General features: G+C 34.2%; 1 protein-coding gene across 42 annotated transcripts in view; it reads right to left on the bottom strand.

The window, feature by feature from the left end:
* The window catches only part of KIAA0825, a 462,961-nt gene that overhangs the window by 358,701 nt on the left and 85,178 nt on the right, over positions 1–19,082 (bottom strand). For 22 of the 42 annotated variants that reach the window (XM_063810231.1, XM_063810216.1, XM_063810218.1 and 19 more), the window contains 2 exons: positions 15,461–15,629; positions 10,755–12,449 (listed from right to left, as the gene is read on the bottom strand). In XM_063810231.1, the coding sequence (XP_063666301.1) occupies positions 11,775–12,449; positions 15,461–15,629 (844 nt within the window). In that variant the 3' untranslated portion in view covers positions 10,755–11,774. Of the gene's footprint in view, positions 1–10,754; positions 12,450–15,460; positions 15,630–19,082 lie in introns of those variants that run through there. The other 20 variants (XR_010156851.1, XR_010156852.1, XR_010156853.1 and 17 more) reach the window with 1 other exon arrangement.

Below are 19,082 nucleotides of genomic sequence, written 5' to 3'. Positions count from 1 at the left end.
ACTTAATATTTCAGCATAGCAGCTGTAATACACAATATTGCACAGAACTAAATTATTACAAATGGTGCCAGGAGTTTTCTATACACAGTACTTAAGATAATTATAAAAAATCATCTTCATTACTGCTTGCTAGCATTTTTTTAACAGTTTAATTTGGATAGGTTACAAAATACATTCAAATCACATAGATATAATTACTGTACACCCAAGAAGCTATAAAATGTTCCCAACCAAATCCCTTTGACCCTGTTAATGTCTATTCCTTGTTAATCTAAGGCAAACATTGTTTGTAGTGTGCATTTGTTTTAGAATATGAAAAAAAAGGGGGGGGTGGGAGTAAGGAAATCCCTTAACAGTTGTTATTGATTCCAGCATTTACCGGCTGAGAGTTAAGTGCTGTTTACAAAACAGAACAGATGCAGATGCTGACAAAAAGGTAAACAATTGTTGCATGGCTTCCTGCCAGATTCTGAACCGATATATTAAACTCCAAGTGAAGCACATTTCCCCTATGGATTGCACTTATTGCCACTTCATTTCCTATGTGCTCTGTCTCTCTATTGCCGAGCCTGGCACTAAGCTATTTCCAGTTCCTTGCTGACCCCTGAGGCCTGGTGCTACCACACACAGCCATTAGAGAAGGGAATTGCATGTGTCTGACACGGTCTGAAACCAATTATTTGATATTTTCTTCAGAATGATGCCCAACTCTGTTGGGAATGAGCAATCATGAAATAATATACCTCCTGATTTAATTTTTTCCTGCACAAATTAGTTGTACACAGAGCTGGCGATACACAGCTGCCTGTGACATAGCTCTGTCTTATCAAGATGATACTTGAAATGAAGCAGGGGGGTCTGACTTGAATAGGTCAGGGAATCCTGCTTTAAAGAGGCATTGACAAGTTTATCAGATATACTGATCACATGTACTCTCTGTTGATTGAAAATGACAGAACCTTAAAGAACTATCAGGGCAGCAGAGAAAACCACAAGGATGCAAACCTCATCAGCGTGTTTAATGTTTTTAAACAACTGTCTGATTTCTGGTTCCCTTTTTGTGTCCTAGCAACCTGGCACAAGAAGAAAATTTAATAAAATATTAAAAAGCAAACTCACATTGGTTCATGGCTGAGTGACCTTCACTAAATTTCCTATTTAGTAGCCCTGTTGTTAGTTATGGTCATAAATGTAAAGAAAGTATGTATTTTTCTGTAACTCAAATCCCTACAAATAGGTTTCATAAAAATAGAAAGGACTTAGAATTTATATTTTGTTGTCTCTGAGTCACAGAAATAAGGCAAAGCCTGAGAGGATCACTTGTCCATAAACATAGAAAGCTTCCAAAACTTGCATATGTTTAATCAAATAATGATATTAAGACTAACTGCTTAAACTCAATAAAGACAACATATGTCTCTTTGGAGAAAGTAACTGGAGGTAAAGCTTCAACCAAATCTGTGCAGTAATAGCTTGTCCATAAGTTCAAGCAAAGATTTGTCTCATTTTTACATACTGATTCCACATTACATTTAACTATTAAATCTTAAAGAGGCTGTGATTGCTGCATTTTCCTATTTCTCTTCAGGGTCCAGCCTCCACTAACTAGAACCATACATCATAACTGGCAACTTCAGGGCTTTTGTGATCATGACTAAGAAAAACTATAAGAAAAATGCCCATTAAAAGTACATCCTCTTCAGATAGCTGAAGGATTACTGTTTTATTGCACTACAAAAAGAATGTTAACAATGATTATTATAATTGATTTCAGTACGGTTTGGGAAAAAAGGTGTATGAGGGCACTATAAAACAATTTAACAATATAGCTTTCTCTGACAACGATCATCAAAAAATTTGGAGGCAATTTCTCTTCTTTTCAGAATAGATTATTGTCCACTCCAATAATTACACTATGTTGTGCCTTTTGCCAGTGAAAATGCTAACACTAAAATTTTAACTTAATTTCTACCTTGAAGGACAAACAGTATAAAGCCATTTATTCTAGATGAGCTCAGTAAGACCAAGTTATAGAATTCTAAGTATTAAAACTTCATATTACTTAGTCTTTTTTATTTCACTGGCATCATAATTTCAAAAGCCATATAAGAGTCTCATCTCTGACTTGCACTTACCTGCTAACTTGGGTACTTCTTATTGTCCTGTTACAAAAGAGACTAAACTAGAAATAGGGTAAACTATACTTTTCTAAATAATAGACAAGGGTTTCCTGTCTTTATTCAGTGTTGAAAAGGAGTTGTGAAAGCAAACATTGATAGGTTTTGTTTTTGATTGAGACAACAACATACTTACTCACTCTACGTCATTTTAAATAACTTTTTATTCCATACATGTGCAATTTTAGATCTCCATTTAGATAGCCCAACCATCAATGTTATGAGTGTTTTGGTAAGACTAGAAGCAATTTAAAAATGTATGTATAAACAGAGGAATAGAAATACAATTTTAAAAATGATAGAAGCAAAATAATTTCTGACTAGAAATCCATAATAACTTTTAAACATTTTACTCAAAGCTAAGGATTATTTTCTCATTTTCAAGTATGGCATGCAGAGGAATGATTGGTTTAACTCTTAAAGCTGCTAGCAGTTTCTCCTGTATAAATGTCTGTGCAGAGAAATCAGTTCATATTCAGAAAATGTAATTTCAGACAAAGACTTTTAATAGTTCTAAGTGTAAAAGACACAGATTTCCCCTGTTGTGGACTGAATGTTTGTGTCCCTCCAAAATTCTTATGTTAAAATCCTAAGCCCCAAGGTGGTAGCATTTGGAGGTAGGGCTTTGGGAGGGATAGGTGATGGGAGCAGAGCCCTCATGAATGGGATTAGTGTCCTTAAAAAAGAGACCACAGAGAACTCCCTTGCCCCTTCTATCACATGAGGACACAGAGAGAAGACTGCCTTTATAAGCCAAAAGGTAAGCCTTCACCAGACTTTAATTCTACCGGTGCCTTGATCTTGAACTTGTCAGCCTCCATACTGTGAGAAATAAATGTTTGTTGTTATATTCCCTGAACCCCTCCTCACCCCTGACTATGGTATTTTTGTTATAGCAGCCTGAATGGACTAAGACATCCTCTAAGGCAAAAACAAATAGGTGAAGATGGGCCAGGCATGGTGGCTCACACCTGTAATCCCAGTACTTTGGGAGGCCAAGGAGGGCAGATCACCTGAGGTCGGGAGTTCGAGACCAGCCTGACCAACATGGGGAAATCCCTTCTCTACTAAAAATACAAAATTAGCTGGACGTGGTGGCACGTGCCTGTAATCCCAGTTACTAGGGAGGCTGAAGCAGGAGAATTGCTTGAACCCAGGAGGCAGAGGTTGCGGTGAGCTGAGATTGTGCCATTGCACACTCCAGCCCAGGCAACAAGAGCGAGACTCTGTCTCAAAACAAACAAACAAACAAACAAACAAACAAACAAACAAAAAAACCCAGTGAAGATGTTAAATAACAATTTTGGGGCAGATTTGTTTTGTACAAAATATTTGACTTGGCCGGGCGCAGTGAGTCACGCCTGTAATCCCCACACTTTGGGAGGCCAAGGCAAGTGGATCACCTGGGGTCAGGAGTTTGAGACCAGCCTGTCCAACGTGATGAAACCTTGTCTCTACTAAAACTACAAAAAATTAGCCGGGCATGGTGGCGGGTGCCTGTAATCCCAGCTACTTGGGAGGCTGACGCAGGAGAATTGCTTGAACCCAGGAGGCAGAGGTTGCAGTGAGCTGAGATTGCACCACTGCACTCCAGCCTGGGCGACAGAGCGAGACTCCGTCTCAAAAAAAAAAAAAAAAATAATAATAATAATAATAAAATAAAAAATATTTGACTTTATAAATGTGATGCTGATGGTAGAAAATTTTCATACTTATACATACATAATTATAATGAAAAATATTCTATCATAATGTACATCTTCAAAGACGATTTTCACAAGAAAGAATGTTGTGGTATAGGAACAGACATTAAAATTCTCAGTCTTCAGTTAAAAAGAGTACATGTTTAAAGAAATCTTACTAATGTTTATTTGTTTATTAAACCTTTCTTCTTGAACATTTATGAAAAAAAAAGTTGGGTACTAATAACTAGAAGTCACATATCACTTTTTCTAAGAACCTGAGAAACAACATGTTAAATAATATTCAACATTTATAATAGCCCATTGGAAAAATGACTATATATTAAGCAAAAATTTAGGGATTAATTGCTTATAAACATTTTAATATGAAACAACAGAACTAGGCATTCACATTAATTATTATTTTCATAAATTAAGATATGGGGCCAGGCACAGTGCCTCATGCCTGTAATCTTAGCACTTTGGGAGGCCAAGGCAAGAGGATTGCTTGAGCCCAAGCATTCAAGACCAGCTTGGGCAACATAGCAAGATCCTGTCTTAAAAAAAAAAAAAAAAGGCAGAGTATGGTGGCTCATGCGTAATACCAGCAATTTGGGAGGCTGAGGTGGGCGGATCATCTGAGGTCAGGAGTTTGAGACCAGCCTGCCAACATGGCTACTAAACCCCATCTCTACTAAAAATACAAAATAATAGCCGGGCATGGTGGCAGGAGCCTGTAGTCTCAGCTACTGGGAGGCTGAGACAGGAGAATCGCTTTTACCTGGGAGGCGAAGGTTGCAGTGAGCCGAGATCGCATCACTGCACTCCAGCCTGAGCGATAGAGCGAGACTCCATCTTATAAATAAATAAATAAATAAATAAATAAATAAATAAATAAATGGAATAATTTAGATAATTTTAAGAGGGTAAAGCAGAAGCTGGCAAAGTTTTAGGAAGTTTAGAGAGTGACTTAGCACTCTGTACGCTGTAGCAACTTACTTTCTACAGAACATAAATTTCTGACAACAATCTCATGTATACTTGTCCACATATTTGCTCAATATTGAATAGTTGCAAGATAAGTTTGTTCACTTTTAGTATAGTTTTATTCTAAACTTCTTTTCAGTGACTTTTTTCAATAATTTTCATTTGGATCTTAAAATGTTACTTATATTTTTAAATAGATAATTTATTTTTCTAAGTCAAAAAATGAGGTTTTTTAAAATCTCAGCATTTTAATCTTTTAAAAAGTTTTTCAGTATCAAAAAATGTTATTAAATGGCTAAGATGGTATATAAATCTTAAACTGACCTATGACCTTTCCTGAAAACCAAAACAGAATCTTATTTTTAACTTTCATCATTAGTGTTTCAATGTCAGAATTAGAGGATATAGCAAGTGAAATATTCTTTCCAACCTTAGGAAGAAGACACCTGTGTTCTAAGAAGGGAGAAGTAGATAACAGTGCAGTTTGGTGTTTGCTAATTCTTCCTATATGGAAGAAAAATGTGCTAAAATTAAATTGCATACATGTTCTCTTTTACCCAATATACTTTCCATTTTTGTGCCCTTCTGTCTTTAGAACAATGATTCAGATGCCTCAGAACATTTAATGGAGAATAATTAGGTCAGAAAATAGAGTCCATGCAGCAGAAAAAAAAGTTTTAGATAAAGATATGTACACATACATATACTACCACACATCTACCCAAGCACATAAAATACACCCTCCCCTTATACCCATAAATATCCAGTCATTTTTCTCATGATTTTTAATTTAATAAATAATTTTCAGAGAATATTCCTACCGTTAGTAGGAAGAATTGAAAAAAAAAAAAAGAACTTCCTTAGAAAAAAATTATGTCAGACTTTTTGTTTATCTTAGGTGGAATGGAGGTATAGTGGGAAGATGCTTCTTGTCTAATCTTAATTTTGCAGCTAACTTGATTTGTTAACCAGCCAAAATGCTTTCATTTTTTCACCCACAAAACAAGAACTGGAATTGCTGCATTGTCTAATTTTTGGGTGGTGGTATAGCAAAGATAAGTCAAATAAATAAAAAATATGGAAGCATCTTGCAACCATAATGCTAGCTAATGCTATTGTTATTAATTAATTAATAGTGAAAAGGATCTCAAATCTGGTAATAATCAGCTCAACTTAGTTACTTTTAGCTTAACTCTGGTAAAAATGGTATATGTAACCAGGTTACTTGCATCTTTAGGAATAAAATGACATTCTTCATTTAGATACTTTTTAAAATATTAAAATTAATGGTAATATTTTTTCTATTCATGTATTAGTATGCAAAGTCTTGGATTTTTTTTCTTTGCAAATCTTTCCAAATAGAAAGAAGTGATGTGGATTTGTACTCTATTACAGTTTCGAAATTCAAGGTTAATTTTATATGTAGGAAAATAAATGTATGCTATGATTTCAGAAAGTCCAACAGAAAAATTGGGATCTAAAAAAATGAGAATTACTCTTCAAATTATTGAAGGATTCTTGATCTTACAAATGATTTCATTCAGCAAGACACAGTAAGTCACTGTAGTCACCAGGACTTTGGGAGAGCTACTTAACTTGTCCAAACCACAGATTCTGTATCTATAAAATAGGGACAATATCCAACTTTCCAGAGTTGGCTTCAGTATACTTTTTCATCTTTCGTAATATCATCATTCAAATGGTCAAAGCTACTTGGGTAGAAGAGAGAACTGAGTGGCTTTTGATTGGCCTACTTTCTAATAGTGATCTTGTGTCTCCCTAGTCAAGAAGTCTATCTTCTCTTTGGTTTGAGGGCCTTCGTTATCTTGAATGATCTTTTCATTCCTTGAGGGATTCATTTCCCTCATCCCCAGTCTTCCTTAAACAAAAGAACAAGGGACTATGAAAAAAAGGTGCCTTAGAGGTGATTCAGGTCAACCTTTCATCCACTGCAGATTTTAGGAATCTTTCAAATATTCAAAGGTGTTTATCATATTCTCCTAAGTCTTCCTTTTTCAAGCTAACAATAACCTCAAGAAAAATTAAAGATAGGATATATGGGGGCCATGGAGTTTGTCCTAGAATTTAAATCTCCTAATTCTATCTTTTCATATTAAAATACAGAGGATTTATTTAACCAAAATTTACTATATGTAAATAATCCTTTCTTTTTTGAACACTGAGAAATGTAGCATTTACTTAAATCCAAAGGAAATACAATTTTAAAAGTAAAATTAATTTGATCACATAACTAGTCCAAATATAAATATAGTAAAATGTTACAATATAAGAATGGCACTGGTGCTCCTGAAACGTAGATGATATGTGTACAATTGTATATATGGATCTGACTTTCCAGATAATTCCAAATTAGGTTATAATCAAAATGCTAATTGCAAATTTCTAGCTTTTTGAAAGCTATTTTGACTTTAAAGCCTTATAAGCTAAATGAAAAAAATATTGTAGCATAAACCTTTAAGAAATAATAATTTTCCTAATATTAGAGAAACTAGCCGGGTGTGGTGGCTCACTCCTGTAATCCCAGCACTTTGGGAGGCCAAGGTGGGTGGATCACCTGAGGTCAGGAGTTTGAGACCAGCTTGGCCAGAATGGTGAAATCCCGTCTCTACTAAAAATACAAAAAGTAGCTGGGCGTGGTGGCAGGCGCCTGTAATCCCAGCTACTTGGGAGACTGAGGCAAGAGAATCACTTGAACCCAGGAGGTGGAGGTTGCAGTGAGCCGAGATTGCGCCATTGCACTCCAGCCTGGGCAACAGAGGGAGACTCTGTCTCAAAAAAAAAAAAAAAAAAAAAAAAAAATTTAGAGAAACTATAAGAATACAGATGAACAAAATCGGTTATTGAGAAAGCGTTGCTTTGTAAATCACTCTGAAAACTTTGTAAGAGTATCTGTAAGAATAATATTGTTCTCTTCTATAAAAGATTGTTAAATCAAAAAGATTCTGTAATATTTATGTTAACATTATTTCATCATTTTTTTCAAATAACAAAACATACAAGTGTTACACTTCTAAATGTAATACTAAAGCAGCACATGCTCTCTAAGAAACAAAACATTCAAAACTGAATATAAAGTAGAAAAAAAGTTACCATACAATACCAAGATGTGGATTAAGTCTAATCACAAGCTTATATGTAAATAAAATTGTCTGTCTGGTACCTTATCATAGAAAAATGGCTAGAGAGATTGTCACCGTATTTTAAATATATGCACTGGAAAACCTGAATTAGTGGCAGACAGAATGCACTGTGGGGTGCCCAGGTGAATACAATCATCCAAAAGGCCAACTGGTAGAATAACATAGCACAGCATAGCACAAATAGCACAGCATAGCATAGCATAACATAGCATAGAAGAGCACCATAAAAACTACCCCTAGTGAGTGTCTGAGTTAATAACACTAGCAAATCATAACTGAGTTCTGAATCATTATCAATAAAAAAGAAAAGCAAAACACTGAATCAGTGTAGAAGACAGAAATAATGTAATCATTAAAAAAGAAAACGTGGCCAGGCACGGTGGCTCACACCTGTAATCCCAGCACTTTGGGAGGCCAAGGCGGGTGGATCACCTGAGGTCAGGAGTTGGAGACCAGCCTGACCAAAATGGCGAAACACCATCTCTACTAAAAATACAAAATTAACTGGGCATGGTAGTGCATGCCTGTAATCCCAGCTACTTAGGAGGCCTGAGGCAGGAGAATCGCTTGAACCCAGGAGGTGGAGGCTGCAGTGAGCCGAGATTGCACCATTGCACTCTAGCCTGGGCAACAAGAGCAAAACTCCAACTCAAAAAAACAAAAAAAGTGAAAGTGGTAAATTATTTTTAATGCTAACTATCATACTGTTTTGCACAGCTTTTGACACAGAGTTTAGTGGCATATCAAGCTAATATACCAAATAATTGCAAACAGAGAAATCTTCTTTTTTTGGCTTACTACCTGTGTGGACTTGGAAAATATTTACCTCTCTGAATCTCAGTATTCTCATATATAAAGTATAAATAATATAAAAGGCTGTTGAGAAGGTTAAGTGAACCCACATATGTAAAGCCTTGTAAAGTCTTATACATATTAATAAGTAATCACATTAGACAGACAGATAGATAGATAGATAGATAGATAGATAGATAGATAGATGATAGATGAATGATGGAAAATTTACAGGTCATTCAGGGAAGAACAACCAATCCTCAACCTAAGTACAAAATCAGAAGCAACTAAAGATTGAATAGGTCCAAACTGCCTTAGCTCATTAAGGTATAAGCATGGAAAGGTAAGACATTGGCTCATTAAGACTACAGTATACATACAAAGCCTGCTTAAAGTCACTAAATAGAAATTATAATCATTTAAATCATATACATTTAAATTAGGATTATTTAAATTTAAATAAATTAAATTTATTTTGAATTATTTAAATAGTTTGGAGAAGAAGAAAACAATGACCACTAAAGTTGAAGAAGTATAGAGAGGATTCAGAGAAATGTTTTTAAATTTAAAAATATCCTATTTTTCAGTCAGTAGATTATAGTAATACAGGAAGGGCTCTGAGTCAGACAGATAACAAGTTTGAATCCTGGCTTCACTCTATGTCCTAGAGCAAATTACTTAACATCTCTATGTCTTAGTTTCCTCACTGTAAAATGGAGGTAATAAATAATGGTATCTACCTTGTTTGGTAGGTTAGAAGGATTAAAAGAGATAATGCACATCAATGTCTGAGCCAATAAATGTTGTTGTTACTTAAGGATTGTCCTTTCTGTAATTTCAGGTAAAATAGCAAAGATTTCGTGAGCATAAAGATACAGACATAGATTAAAGATAATATAATACAACCCATTCGAGCCATTGTTGCTCATCTCAAAGATGTATTTCCTTAATAAACAAAACATTATCATTGGGTCAAATATTAGTGAACAACATAGCTTATCTGTTGAGTTAGTTTAGCAGTTCTCATATGGCAGTAGCAGTAGTGACTCATTTAGTTTTCTTCCCCTTACTGTGTCTAGCACAGAACATGGTAGCTGCTAAATGCCTTTCTTATGGTAGGTGGTCAATAAAGCTGAACTGAATTTATTTGCAGACAGCCCACTTGAACAGTGCTGTTTGAAATTTCTTTTATAGGTGACAGATCATTTAATTCTACACTTGTAAGACAAGGCCCAATAGCATGGTGCTTGAGAACATGGGTCCCAGAAATAGAAAGATCTGCATATGACTTCTAAGTATCAATCCTGATTTCATACAACATGATCAGGGCAAGTTAATCTTTCTAAGTTTCTTTCTGTGTTCATGAAATTGGGATAATAGGAATGGGTTGTCATTAGCGCAGTGTTTGGCATATGGACAGTGCTCACTTAATAATTGTTTCATACCGAAGTTCAGATAAAGGAGCTTGGGAAAGATTCTATGCACCTACACTTGTGGAAAATGCTTCAAATTCTGGTGTTAAAGAGGACACACATACTTTTCTCTCATGAATGAGAAAACACTTCAATATCAACCCTAAAGACTCCATAGCAACTTACACACATTTTCAACCATATGGATCTTTTCTTCTGTTATAAACTATATTTAGCACATATAAAACTTTCGTATTGAAAAGACTTTACAAGTAAGCAGGATTTTTTTTTCAGAGAATATAAAAATTTTAGAAAATAAGTACACTAATAAAGTGCATTTTAAAATTTAGTGTTAACAATTAAAATAAAAGTCTACTTGCTTTGAGCAAAATAATAATGTTCCTAAATTAACTGACTTTGTATTTTGCCATAACCGAATTTGGCAGATGCATCTCTCTTCTGCAATGAGATATAGCTTCTGGAGGAAAATTAAAATTTTAAGACAAAATATTAAACAATTTGAAAATTCATATATCACATTAATTTGGTCAACTGAAATTTTATTAATGAAGATACGTACAAGTATAGTGAGCTATAGGAATTTTAAAAAGATGATCATAAATTCAAAGATCCATAATTCACCAAATAATAATTTTCAAATACTTAAGCCATACAGTTTATGAACTTACTCAGAAATACACCTCAGATTTTATATAAAAGCATAACTAATGATAATTTTAGAAATAATCCTATTTTTACCCTGATTTTTCTTCACTGGTAGGAAAGTACAACCACAACAAGAAAAGTTTATTATATCACAATAACTTCTTTCCTTTTTTCCTTTATCTTATGAATAAAATAGAAATTTTCAAATCATCTTTTATTTGTATACATCCTTATAGAAAAAATAGTAGAGAAACTTTAAAAATAGCTATAGTAAAATGTTATACCTTCCTAATCAACTACAATACAGAATTTTATAATTATAGTATTTCATAGTTGCTCATTATTAGAATTGACTAAAATATTACAACTTTTAAATTTCCAATTTTACTGCAAATTTCAACAAATTTTCAAAAATTCTTTTTACCTAATAATGCTTTAGCTTTGGAAGATACAATGGATTAAAAATCATACTTTTCTGTTATGTATATAACTAAATGTACATATCTATAACTGAGTATATGTGCTTATATATGTGTATATTTAATAAACAGATAAAGGAGCTTATATGTGTATAAGCATATATACTCAGTTATATATATGTGTGTATACACAGTTTCACAAATACTGTTTGTCATATGCAATCAAGAGAAATTAAACTCTTATTTAAAGTATTTTTGGCTTATATTTCCAACATCTTTAACAATTTAATAAGAAAGAAAATACTTTTATAACTACAATTATAGAAAAAAATGCATGAGAAATGTATACTGCAAAATTTCATTACATTCATTTTCTAATTTTCATGTTTGCAGTGAGATTTAACCAAATAGAAAACATCTTAGAAAATTAAACATATTAAAAGACTTAAGTTAAACCAAACAAAAATTTTAAATGTCACTAACCCAAAGCATGCACTGCTCCTCTATGCTTGCTGGAGCTCTTGCTTGTTTTAACCACACGAACAGCATTTTCTCTGAACTGCAGCTCACAAAAATTTTCAAGAAATTTTGCCATTTCTTCTGTAACAGTATCCAGGTAAGTTTCTTTAATGAATTTCACCATTGAAGATGGAGCTAAAATTTCACATAGTGTGTTAAAATCCTCTTTTATTATTGAGTATAACTTAAGCATTGTACTTTGATATCCATGAGCTATTACATCTAAATCTGAATCTCTGTTGTAAGAAGGAAAGCAGTTCCGCAGAAGATTAGCCAACAGTTTATTCTGTATGTTTTGGTATTTGATTATAACTTCTGATTCTGGATAAAGAAACAAGAGTTGTTGTAAGCACTGCTTTTTCAATAAAATTTTTTGCTGTGAATTGTTTATTTCATTATGGCTTTGTAATTTGCTCACTAAGAAGCGTCGAAGATGCAGTCTTATATCATCCCACATAGACTTGACATCCATAGAGGAATTATCTTCAACAGAATGAAGAGACGTCCTAGAGAGCAAATGGAAAGATGTTCCACTTAGGGTTGATGGGAATGAAACGCTGCTGTGGCAGGAGAGGTCCCAAAGTAAATCCAATGTCATTTCTTCTTGATTTTGTTCATTCTTCAACAAATCTTGCTAATGAAATTATAACATTAGAAATGTGATTAAGTGCAATAGAAAAAATGATTTCTATAGTCATATACAATTTCATAATAATTTCAGGTTGAAATCAATACTCTAAAATTCCTTAAGATTTTATTTTTTTGCATTTGAAATTTAATCAATTCAGATGTTTTAGAATGTTAGCTTTTATGGTCTACTAAACTTTGAATTGTTCATTTCAAACCTAGCTGATTATCTTTTCAATTAGATTTCTAGACATACAGTTTTTAGCCCTCATTGTTATCCACCCAATATACCCTGAGCTCTATAAAAACTCTGGCTTAAAAATTCTAAATACAAATCTATAGTAAAATCTTGATTGAAATGTATTCCTAATACAAAGTAGATTCAAGATCATGCCCCTAATTCCTGGTAGACAATTTTCATGCTTGAATGAGTACACTTATTATTATAAAACCCCAAATGAACATATCATACAATACTTTAAAATCATTCTAGAATATAGATCTTTAAATATAGTATGTGCCTGGGGGTTACTAAGATATACCTTTCTGAGAAGTAAATTTTAATACATTGAAAGATTTTAACTTTCATTTAAATTCCTTTTTGAGAACTGTGTTAAGAAAGATTTTACTTTGAAAATTAATCTGAGAATATTTCAATTCTCTCCAAAGAAATAACCCAAAATGAGAAAAAGATACCCTCAGAATTATTCCCCAAAAGATGATATGAAATTATTCCTTTATACTTTCTGTGCTAGCAGAAAACAATGGTGGGTATAATTATGAATAGAAAGGGACAAAAATTTTACTTTTTTCTTGGGCTTTGAATTAGACACACACATTCTCCTTCCATGCTGACTTTCCTAATTATGTCTATTTTAGCTAATACTGAAATTAGTTTATATTCTCTAGGTAGAAACAAGCTGATTACAAGAGAAATGAAAGCAAGGTCCAAGTGGCATAAAATCAGGCTGGCTTTACAATTTCTTATTGACGAAGATACCAAAGGCATTATGTGTGATTCACAATTACGAACAATTCCTAGACAAATTCCAGGAATTTTCTCTCATTCACTGTAAGCACTGCAATGCCTAATGTTCTATCTGTAATAAATAATTATACCCAATAATTATACCAAGAAATGCTTTTTAAGTATTTATACAAACATTTCCTGGTTTATTCATAATGATAACTCTTTGGCATATGTATTTAAAAACCCAATTTACACACAAGGACTCTAAAATCAGGCATGCTTCAGTGACTTTTCAAAAGTCACATACAGTAAGGCACAGAACCAAGAAATGATCCCTGGCTTCTTTCTCTTCATCTACATTCTTTCTGCTACACTCCAGAGAGCCACAAAGTACACATGACCTCTGTGTAGCTTCTTTCTCTCTCCTCTACTGCTATTGAGTTATTTCGATATTTCTGGAAAAGAAATGTCCTTAGATAGGACACATCAGCATTACTGTAAATTCTATAAAGCAAATGAGTCATATTAGTGCCTCTGCCTTGGTTTTTTTAAGTCCGTAAATAACTGTAAATATTTGATCAAACAAAGAATAATAGATTACAGAGGTTTAAAACATATGTTTAGTATGATTGCTTAAATTTTGAAAATAACTTCAGTACATCTGCCATAATGAGGACCTCTGTTTCTTATTTAAATCGCTAGAAAATTAACAAAAAATTTTCTATGAAAAAAACAGATGTATGAAAAATGCCATCAGGACTGACATTTTTTTAGCATGTAGAAACTTGATAATAAGGTCATTTAAATCTGGATCTGTTTTAATAATGTGGTTCCTTCCTTAAAATAACATGATCAATTATGTAAAAAAACCTAGGACTGGGACAAGCCTATCAGTCTAATGAATTTGAGCAAAACTAAGGCGGCCTTTGCCCTGCAGTGAATAGAGAATGACTTATGTGTGACAGATTAAAAGATAATTAAAAGCTTTTGCTTTTAATTAAATGAGAAAGCATTATTACATCAGTATTAATGAAATTCAATACACATGCCTCTTAATAGAAATTAAAGGACTAACTATATCCATATTTATTCTTTAAGGATCCACCTTCAGGAGATAATGGGTGAGAGGTTTCCTTAAAAGAATAAGGCTTCAGGGCACACAGTCTTCCTTTCTCTTCCTTTTATTACTTTGTAAAATTAAAGAGACATCTGAAATAATAACAACAGGCAAAAACTATTTTCATCTGATTCTGTCATCCTAAGCCATCTACAACCTCCAGATATTTTCCACATCTGTCTTAGTCAATGTTTGATGTTTAGACAAAAACAGTGCCTTTTTTTCCCTAAATTAAATTAAAACCATAGCTACAGAAGTACTGCTTTCTGACAATTGTGCTGCTTCTCTGGGAATCTGTTTTTGCAAGCTAGCTAGCCTTGGAGAAACAAGTGTGATAAAATCACTGTTCTTATTGAAGTTTACAAAAACTTCTCTAGCATAGAGGGTGGTCAATATTAAGAATGACCAACATAATAATTCTCTGTCATTTGGTGGTCTTGCATAAATTGCTACCTTGATTGAAAAGAACTGGGTTAGACTGCAGGTGAGGAATGCAGGGAATAATAGTCAAGGCCACTTAATAGACACAATCCGTGGGGATCTTATTGTGCTTAATAATGAGCATATAAAAAATGAATAGTGAAAGGATACAAAACATACTGAATATGAACTTTTCTGGTAGACAGCTGTGATACACATCAATACATTTTGTGGTATTGATATGATATATATCATACCACAAATCACCCAGGAATCATAATATTTTATCTCCATTTATATAAAATTTTATTTTATTGATAAAAATCATAGTTAAAAATTAAAACAAATAGCTCAGTGGATTATTTTGGGGATATAGGAACATAAAAACACAAACCCCTATGTATGGCAGGCTAATATGGTCACTCAAATAAATATTTACGTATAGAAATTGAATGAGTTGTATTCCCTGTTTACTCATCCCACTCCATGATAAAATAAAAATTCATTTTACCAGTGTTTTGAGAAATTTTATCAAGTCTCCATGAGAAATGAAAGATGATTCAGATGTACTGTAATTATAGTTAGTTAGCCATTCAAAGCAGTCAGTTGTTGTTTGCAGCTGCACACCTGGACATTGTTTGTTAATTTTGGACTGTATCTCTTTAATGCAATGTTCTATGCTATAAAAAACAGAAGAAAAAGTTATTTTGGCAGGATATAGATAATGGCTTCATTTCATAATATCACAGGCCCTGAAATCTTCATATGTGGTACCTGGTTTTGTACAATTTACAAATTCATTCATATGATATGAAAATAATAACAGACTATACATTCATAGTTGAAAGCTGAGAGTTCAAATTTTCTGGCAGTAAAAAATGTGATAGAGGAAATATAAAATAGCTACTCAGATGAACTAGAAATTCTTTTGTGTTGAAACAAAAATCAAGCATAGATGTAATTCGATAATAGCCCTCTTGATAGGCAGTGGATGAAAGGGAGAGATAAAATACTGAACACTGTAAATATTAGAAATATACATTATCTACTAAGAGGTGAAGGACTATATAAATTATGAAAAACTTCAATCAATGGAATAGTAAGAAGTCATGAAGTAGTTATAAAAAGCTTATAATTTTAAAAGTTGTAAAGTATACAAGCTACATACACAATGTTACTACAGCCAAATACCTTTTCCTGCCATCCAACTCCACTACAAAAAACAGAAACAAAAATTACTAAAAATCGCATTTAAAAAAATGACTGGAAGGAAATGAAGCAAAGGGTTAATAGCAATTATATTTGGGTGGGTGTAATTAGGTAAGTTTTAAATTTTACTTTTCCATATTTTCTAAATATTTATAAGGCATAAAATAAAATGCTTCATTCACCAAAAAAGTAAACCAAGAACAGAGAAAAAATGTCCAGTAGAATCTTGCCATATGTATCTGTTTTAAAATTTCCATTCAAAGTATCCTTCCTGTTGATAAAATAACAGATACACTATGTTATTTTAATTTCCATACACACTTATGTGCATTGATGATTATAAATCTTTGTGGGGTAAACTGGTGACCTTTAGCAGAGTGCCAGCTACAGAACCACAGGGATATGACATATTACTACCACCTGATGGCAGCATATCTAAACTTCAAGAAAGCTTTCAAACAGGCAAATTCCTTTGAAGCTGAAACACCTCACCAAAAATTGACAGCTATGCATTTGTCTCTTAATCATATTAAGAAAGATTTGTTACTAAGAGGTAAAGTTAGTGTTTTGAAAACCTAACTGCTATTAATTAAAGGTTCCATATGATAGAACCTGGTAGGCTTTAGAAACCAAGTGCTCATTATTAAAATAGATGTCATATGAAAGACTCTTTGAAATTCATCCAGGTGTGGGTTGCCTATAAAACATACACTGTAAAAGTTTAAGTAAAACTTTTCAGGAGACTTCTGAGCATGAGTGAATTCAAAGTAAATTACCTTGAAACAAATACATTCTGAGAATCAAAGAGCCTTTTCATGAACACAAAGAACATAAAAGGAAAACAATACCTCCTCTGGCCACAGGCCACTCAATTTCCTGATGGGACAGCCATATTCAGGAATACCACTTCTACGTCTGACAAGAGATTGGCTTGTATTTTCTTAACTTATGTAAGCACTTCTATGGACAGAGAAACACAATGCCCTAAGCATACCCCTTAGGGCATAGCTACTGACTCCACATTTTACCCTATTCATCTCAGCCTCCTAAAGCAGAGGTCTACAGGAAACACTGAGGACACACTATGTATGATGATGGAGAAAGGAGTAAGTATCACCATAGACAATCAAAATAATAGAATTAATAATGACAGAAAATGATGATGAAAAAATGGTTCAACAGGCCACCATGAGAGAGAGTGGCTTGTCTTTTTCCCACTTACCACCACCTCTACCTGCAAGCATCACTGGACTTCATGCTGAGAGCTTCAGTGGGAGAATTGGAAAAGTTTAAAAAGTAGGAAACATGAATGGGGCCAGAAAAAGTTTAGGCTACTGAGCTGCTGAAGCCCAGGATGCTGTCTGCCCAGGATGCATTCTTAATTCTGGAGAGAACAAGGGTGCTGGAAAGGTCCAGTCAGAGTTGGAAAGTGGGTTAAGGTTTTACTCTGAGTTCAACAGTAGTTGGGGGAATTAGCCCATTTCAGGTTTCTTCCTGTGTGGCCTGGTTTGCTCAGTAGGAGGGGAGAAGAGGTAGGGATTCTTTGAGATGTAGTATATAATGAAGAAACCCAAAACTGAAGTGCAAACACAAGAAGTTACAAAAACGATTGCAAACATTAATTTGCATCTTCTTATTATTAAATAAGTGCCACAATACTGCCAGAAATAATAATGCACAGTAAAACCTTTGAAATGACTAATTTTCATTTTGTAGAATTTGCTCTGGCTATAAAATATATTAATATTTGTGTGTGTGTGTGAGTGTGTGTGTATCTACATACACATAAACAGCCATCATATGGAAAACTTGAAAGCAAATTTTTAATATGGAAGCTCAAAAAATTTAAGCATTATATAAAAAATAAGTGTAATCTATGGAATATGTACCATCTCATTAATAGGCATGGTTAAACGTCTCCCCTCTCCCTGCATTACCTAGATGAAGTCAAACAGTATTATTGCTGGTAGCAATTCTTATTTTTGAGACAGGGTCTCACATTGTTGCCCAGGCGGTAGTGCAGTGGTGCAATGAGAGCTCACTGCAGCCTCCACCTCCCAGGCTCAAGCGATCCATCCACCTCAGCACCCCAAGTAGCTAAACCCACAGGGGTGAGCCACCACACCAGCTAATTTTTGTTTTTGTTTTTTGTAGAGACAGTGTTTCGCCATGTCGCCCAGGCTGGTCTCAAATTCCTGAGCTCAAAAGATCTGCACACCACACGCAGCCTCTCAAAGTGCTGCGATTATAGGCATGAGCCCCCACCCGACCTGGTAGCCCTTCTTGCTCCTTCCTTCCTCCCTTCCTCCGTTTCCTCCCTCCCTCTTTCCTTTTCTTTCCTTTCCTCATTTCCCTTTCCCTTTCCTTTCCTCCCTTCCTTTCCAGACAGCCCTGTTGCCTAAGCTGGAGTACAATAGCGTGTGCAGCCTCAAATTCCTGGGCTCAAGCAGTCCTCCCACCTCAGCCTCCCAAGTAGCTAGAACCACAGGTGAGCAACCAACCAAGCCTGGGCTAATTTTTTTTTTTTTCAGTAGAGATGGGGTATTGCTATGTTGCCCAGGCTAGTTTTAAACTCCTGCCCTCAAGTGATCTTCCTGCCTTGGCCTCCCCAAGTATTGAGATTACATCTTTCTTTAGATTAAAAAAAAAAAAAAGTAGTCCAGCTGCATTGGTACCAGCAAAACTTACTTCCTAAGCTACACACAGAGGTTGTCTATAATTAGAAAATGAACATTTTTAAGATACAATTATATTTAGCCAACTGAACATTAAGGGGGAAAATCATTCTGTGTCTTTTTTTTTTTTTTTTTTTTTTTTGAGACGGAGTCTCGCTCTGTCGCCCAGGCTGGAGTGCAGTGGCACTATCTCGGCTCACTGCAAGCTCTGCCTCCCGGGTTCACGCCATTCTCCTGCCTCAGCCTCCT

The sequence above is a fragment of the Pan troglodytes genome, chromosome 4, assembly GCF_028858775.2.
Source record: "Pan troglodytes isolate AG18354 chromosome 4, NHGRI_mPanTro3-v2.0_pri, whole genome shotgun sequence".
Lineage (NCBI taxonomy): Eukaryota > Metazoa > Chordata > Mammalia > Primates > Hominidae > Pan > Pan troglodytes.
The sequence above is the reverse complement of the archived record's forward strand: the minus strand, read 5'-3'. Positions and strand labels throughout refer to the sequence as shown.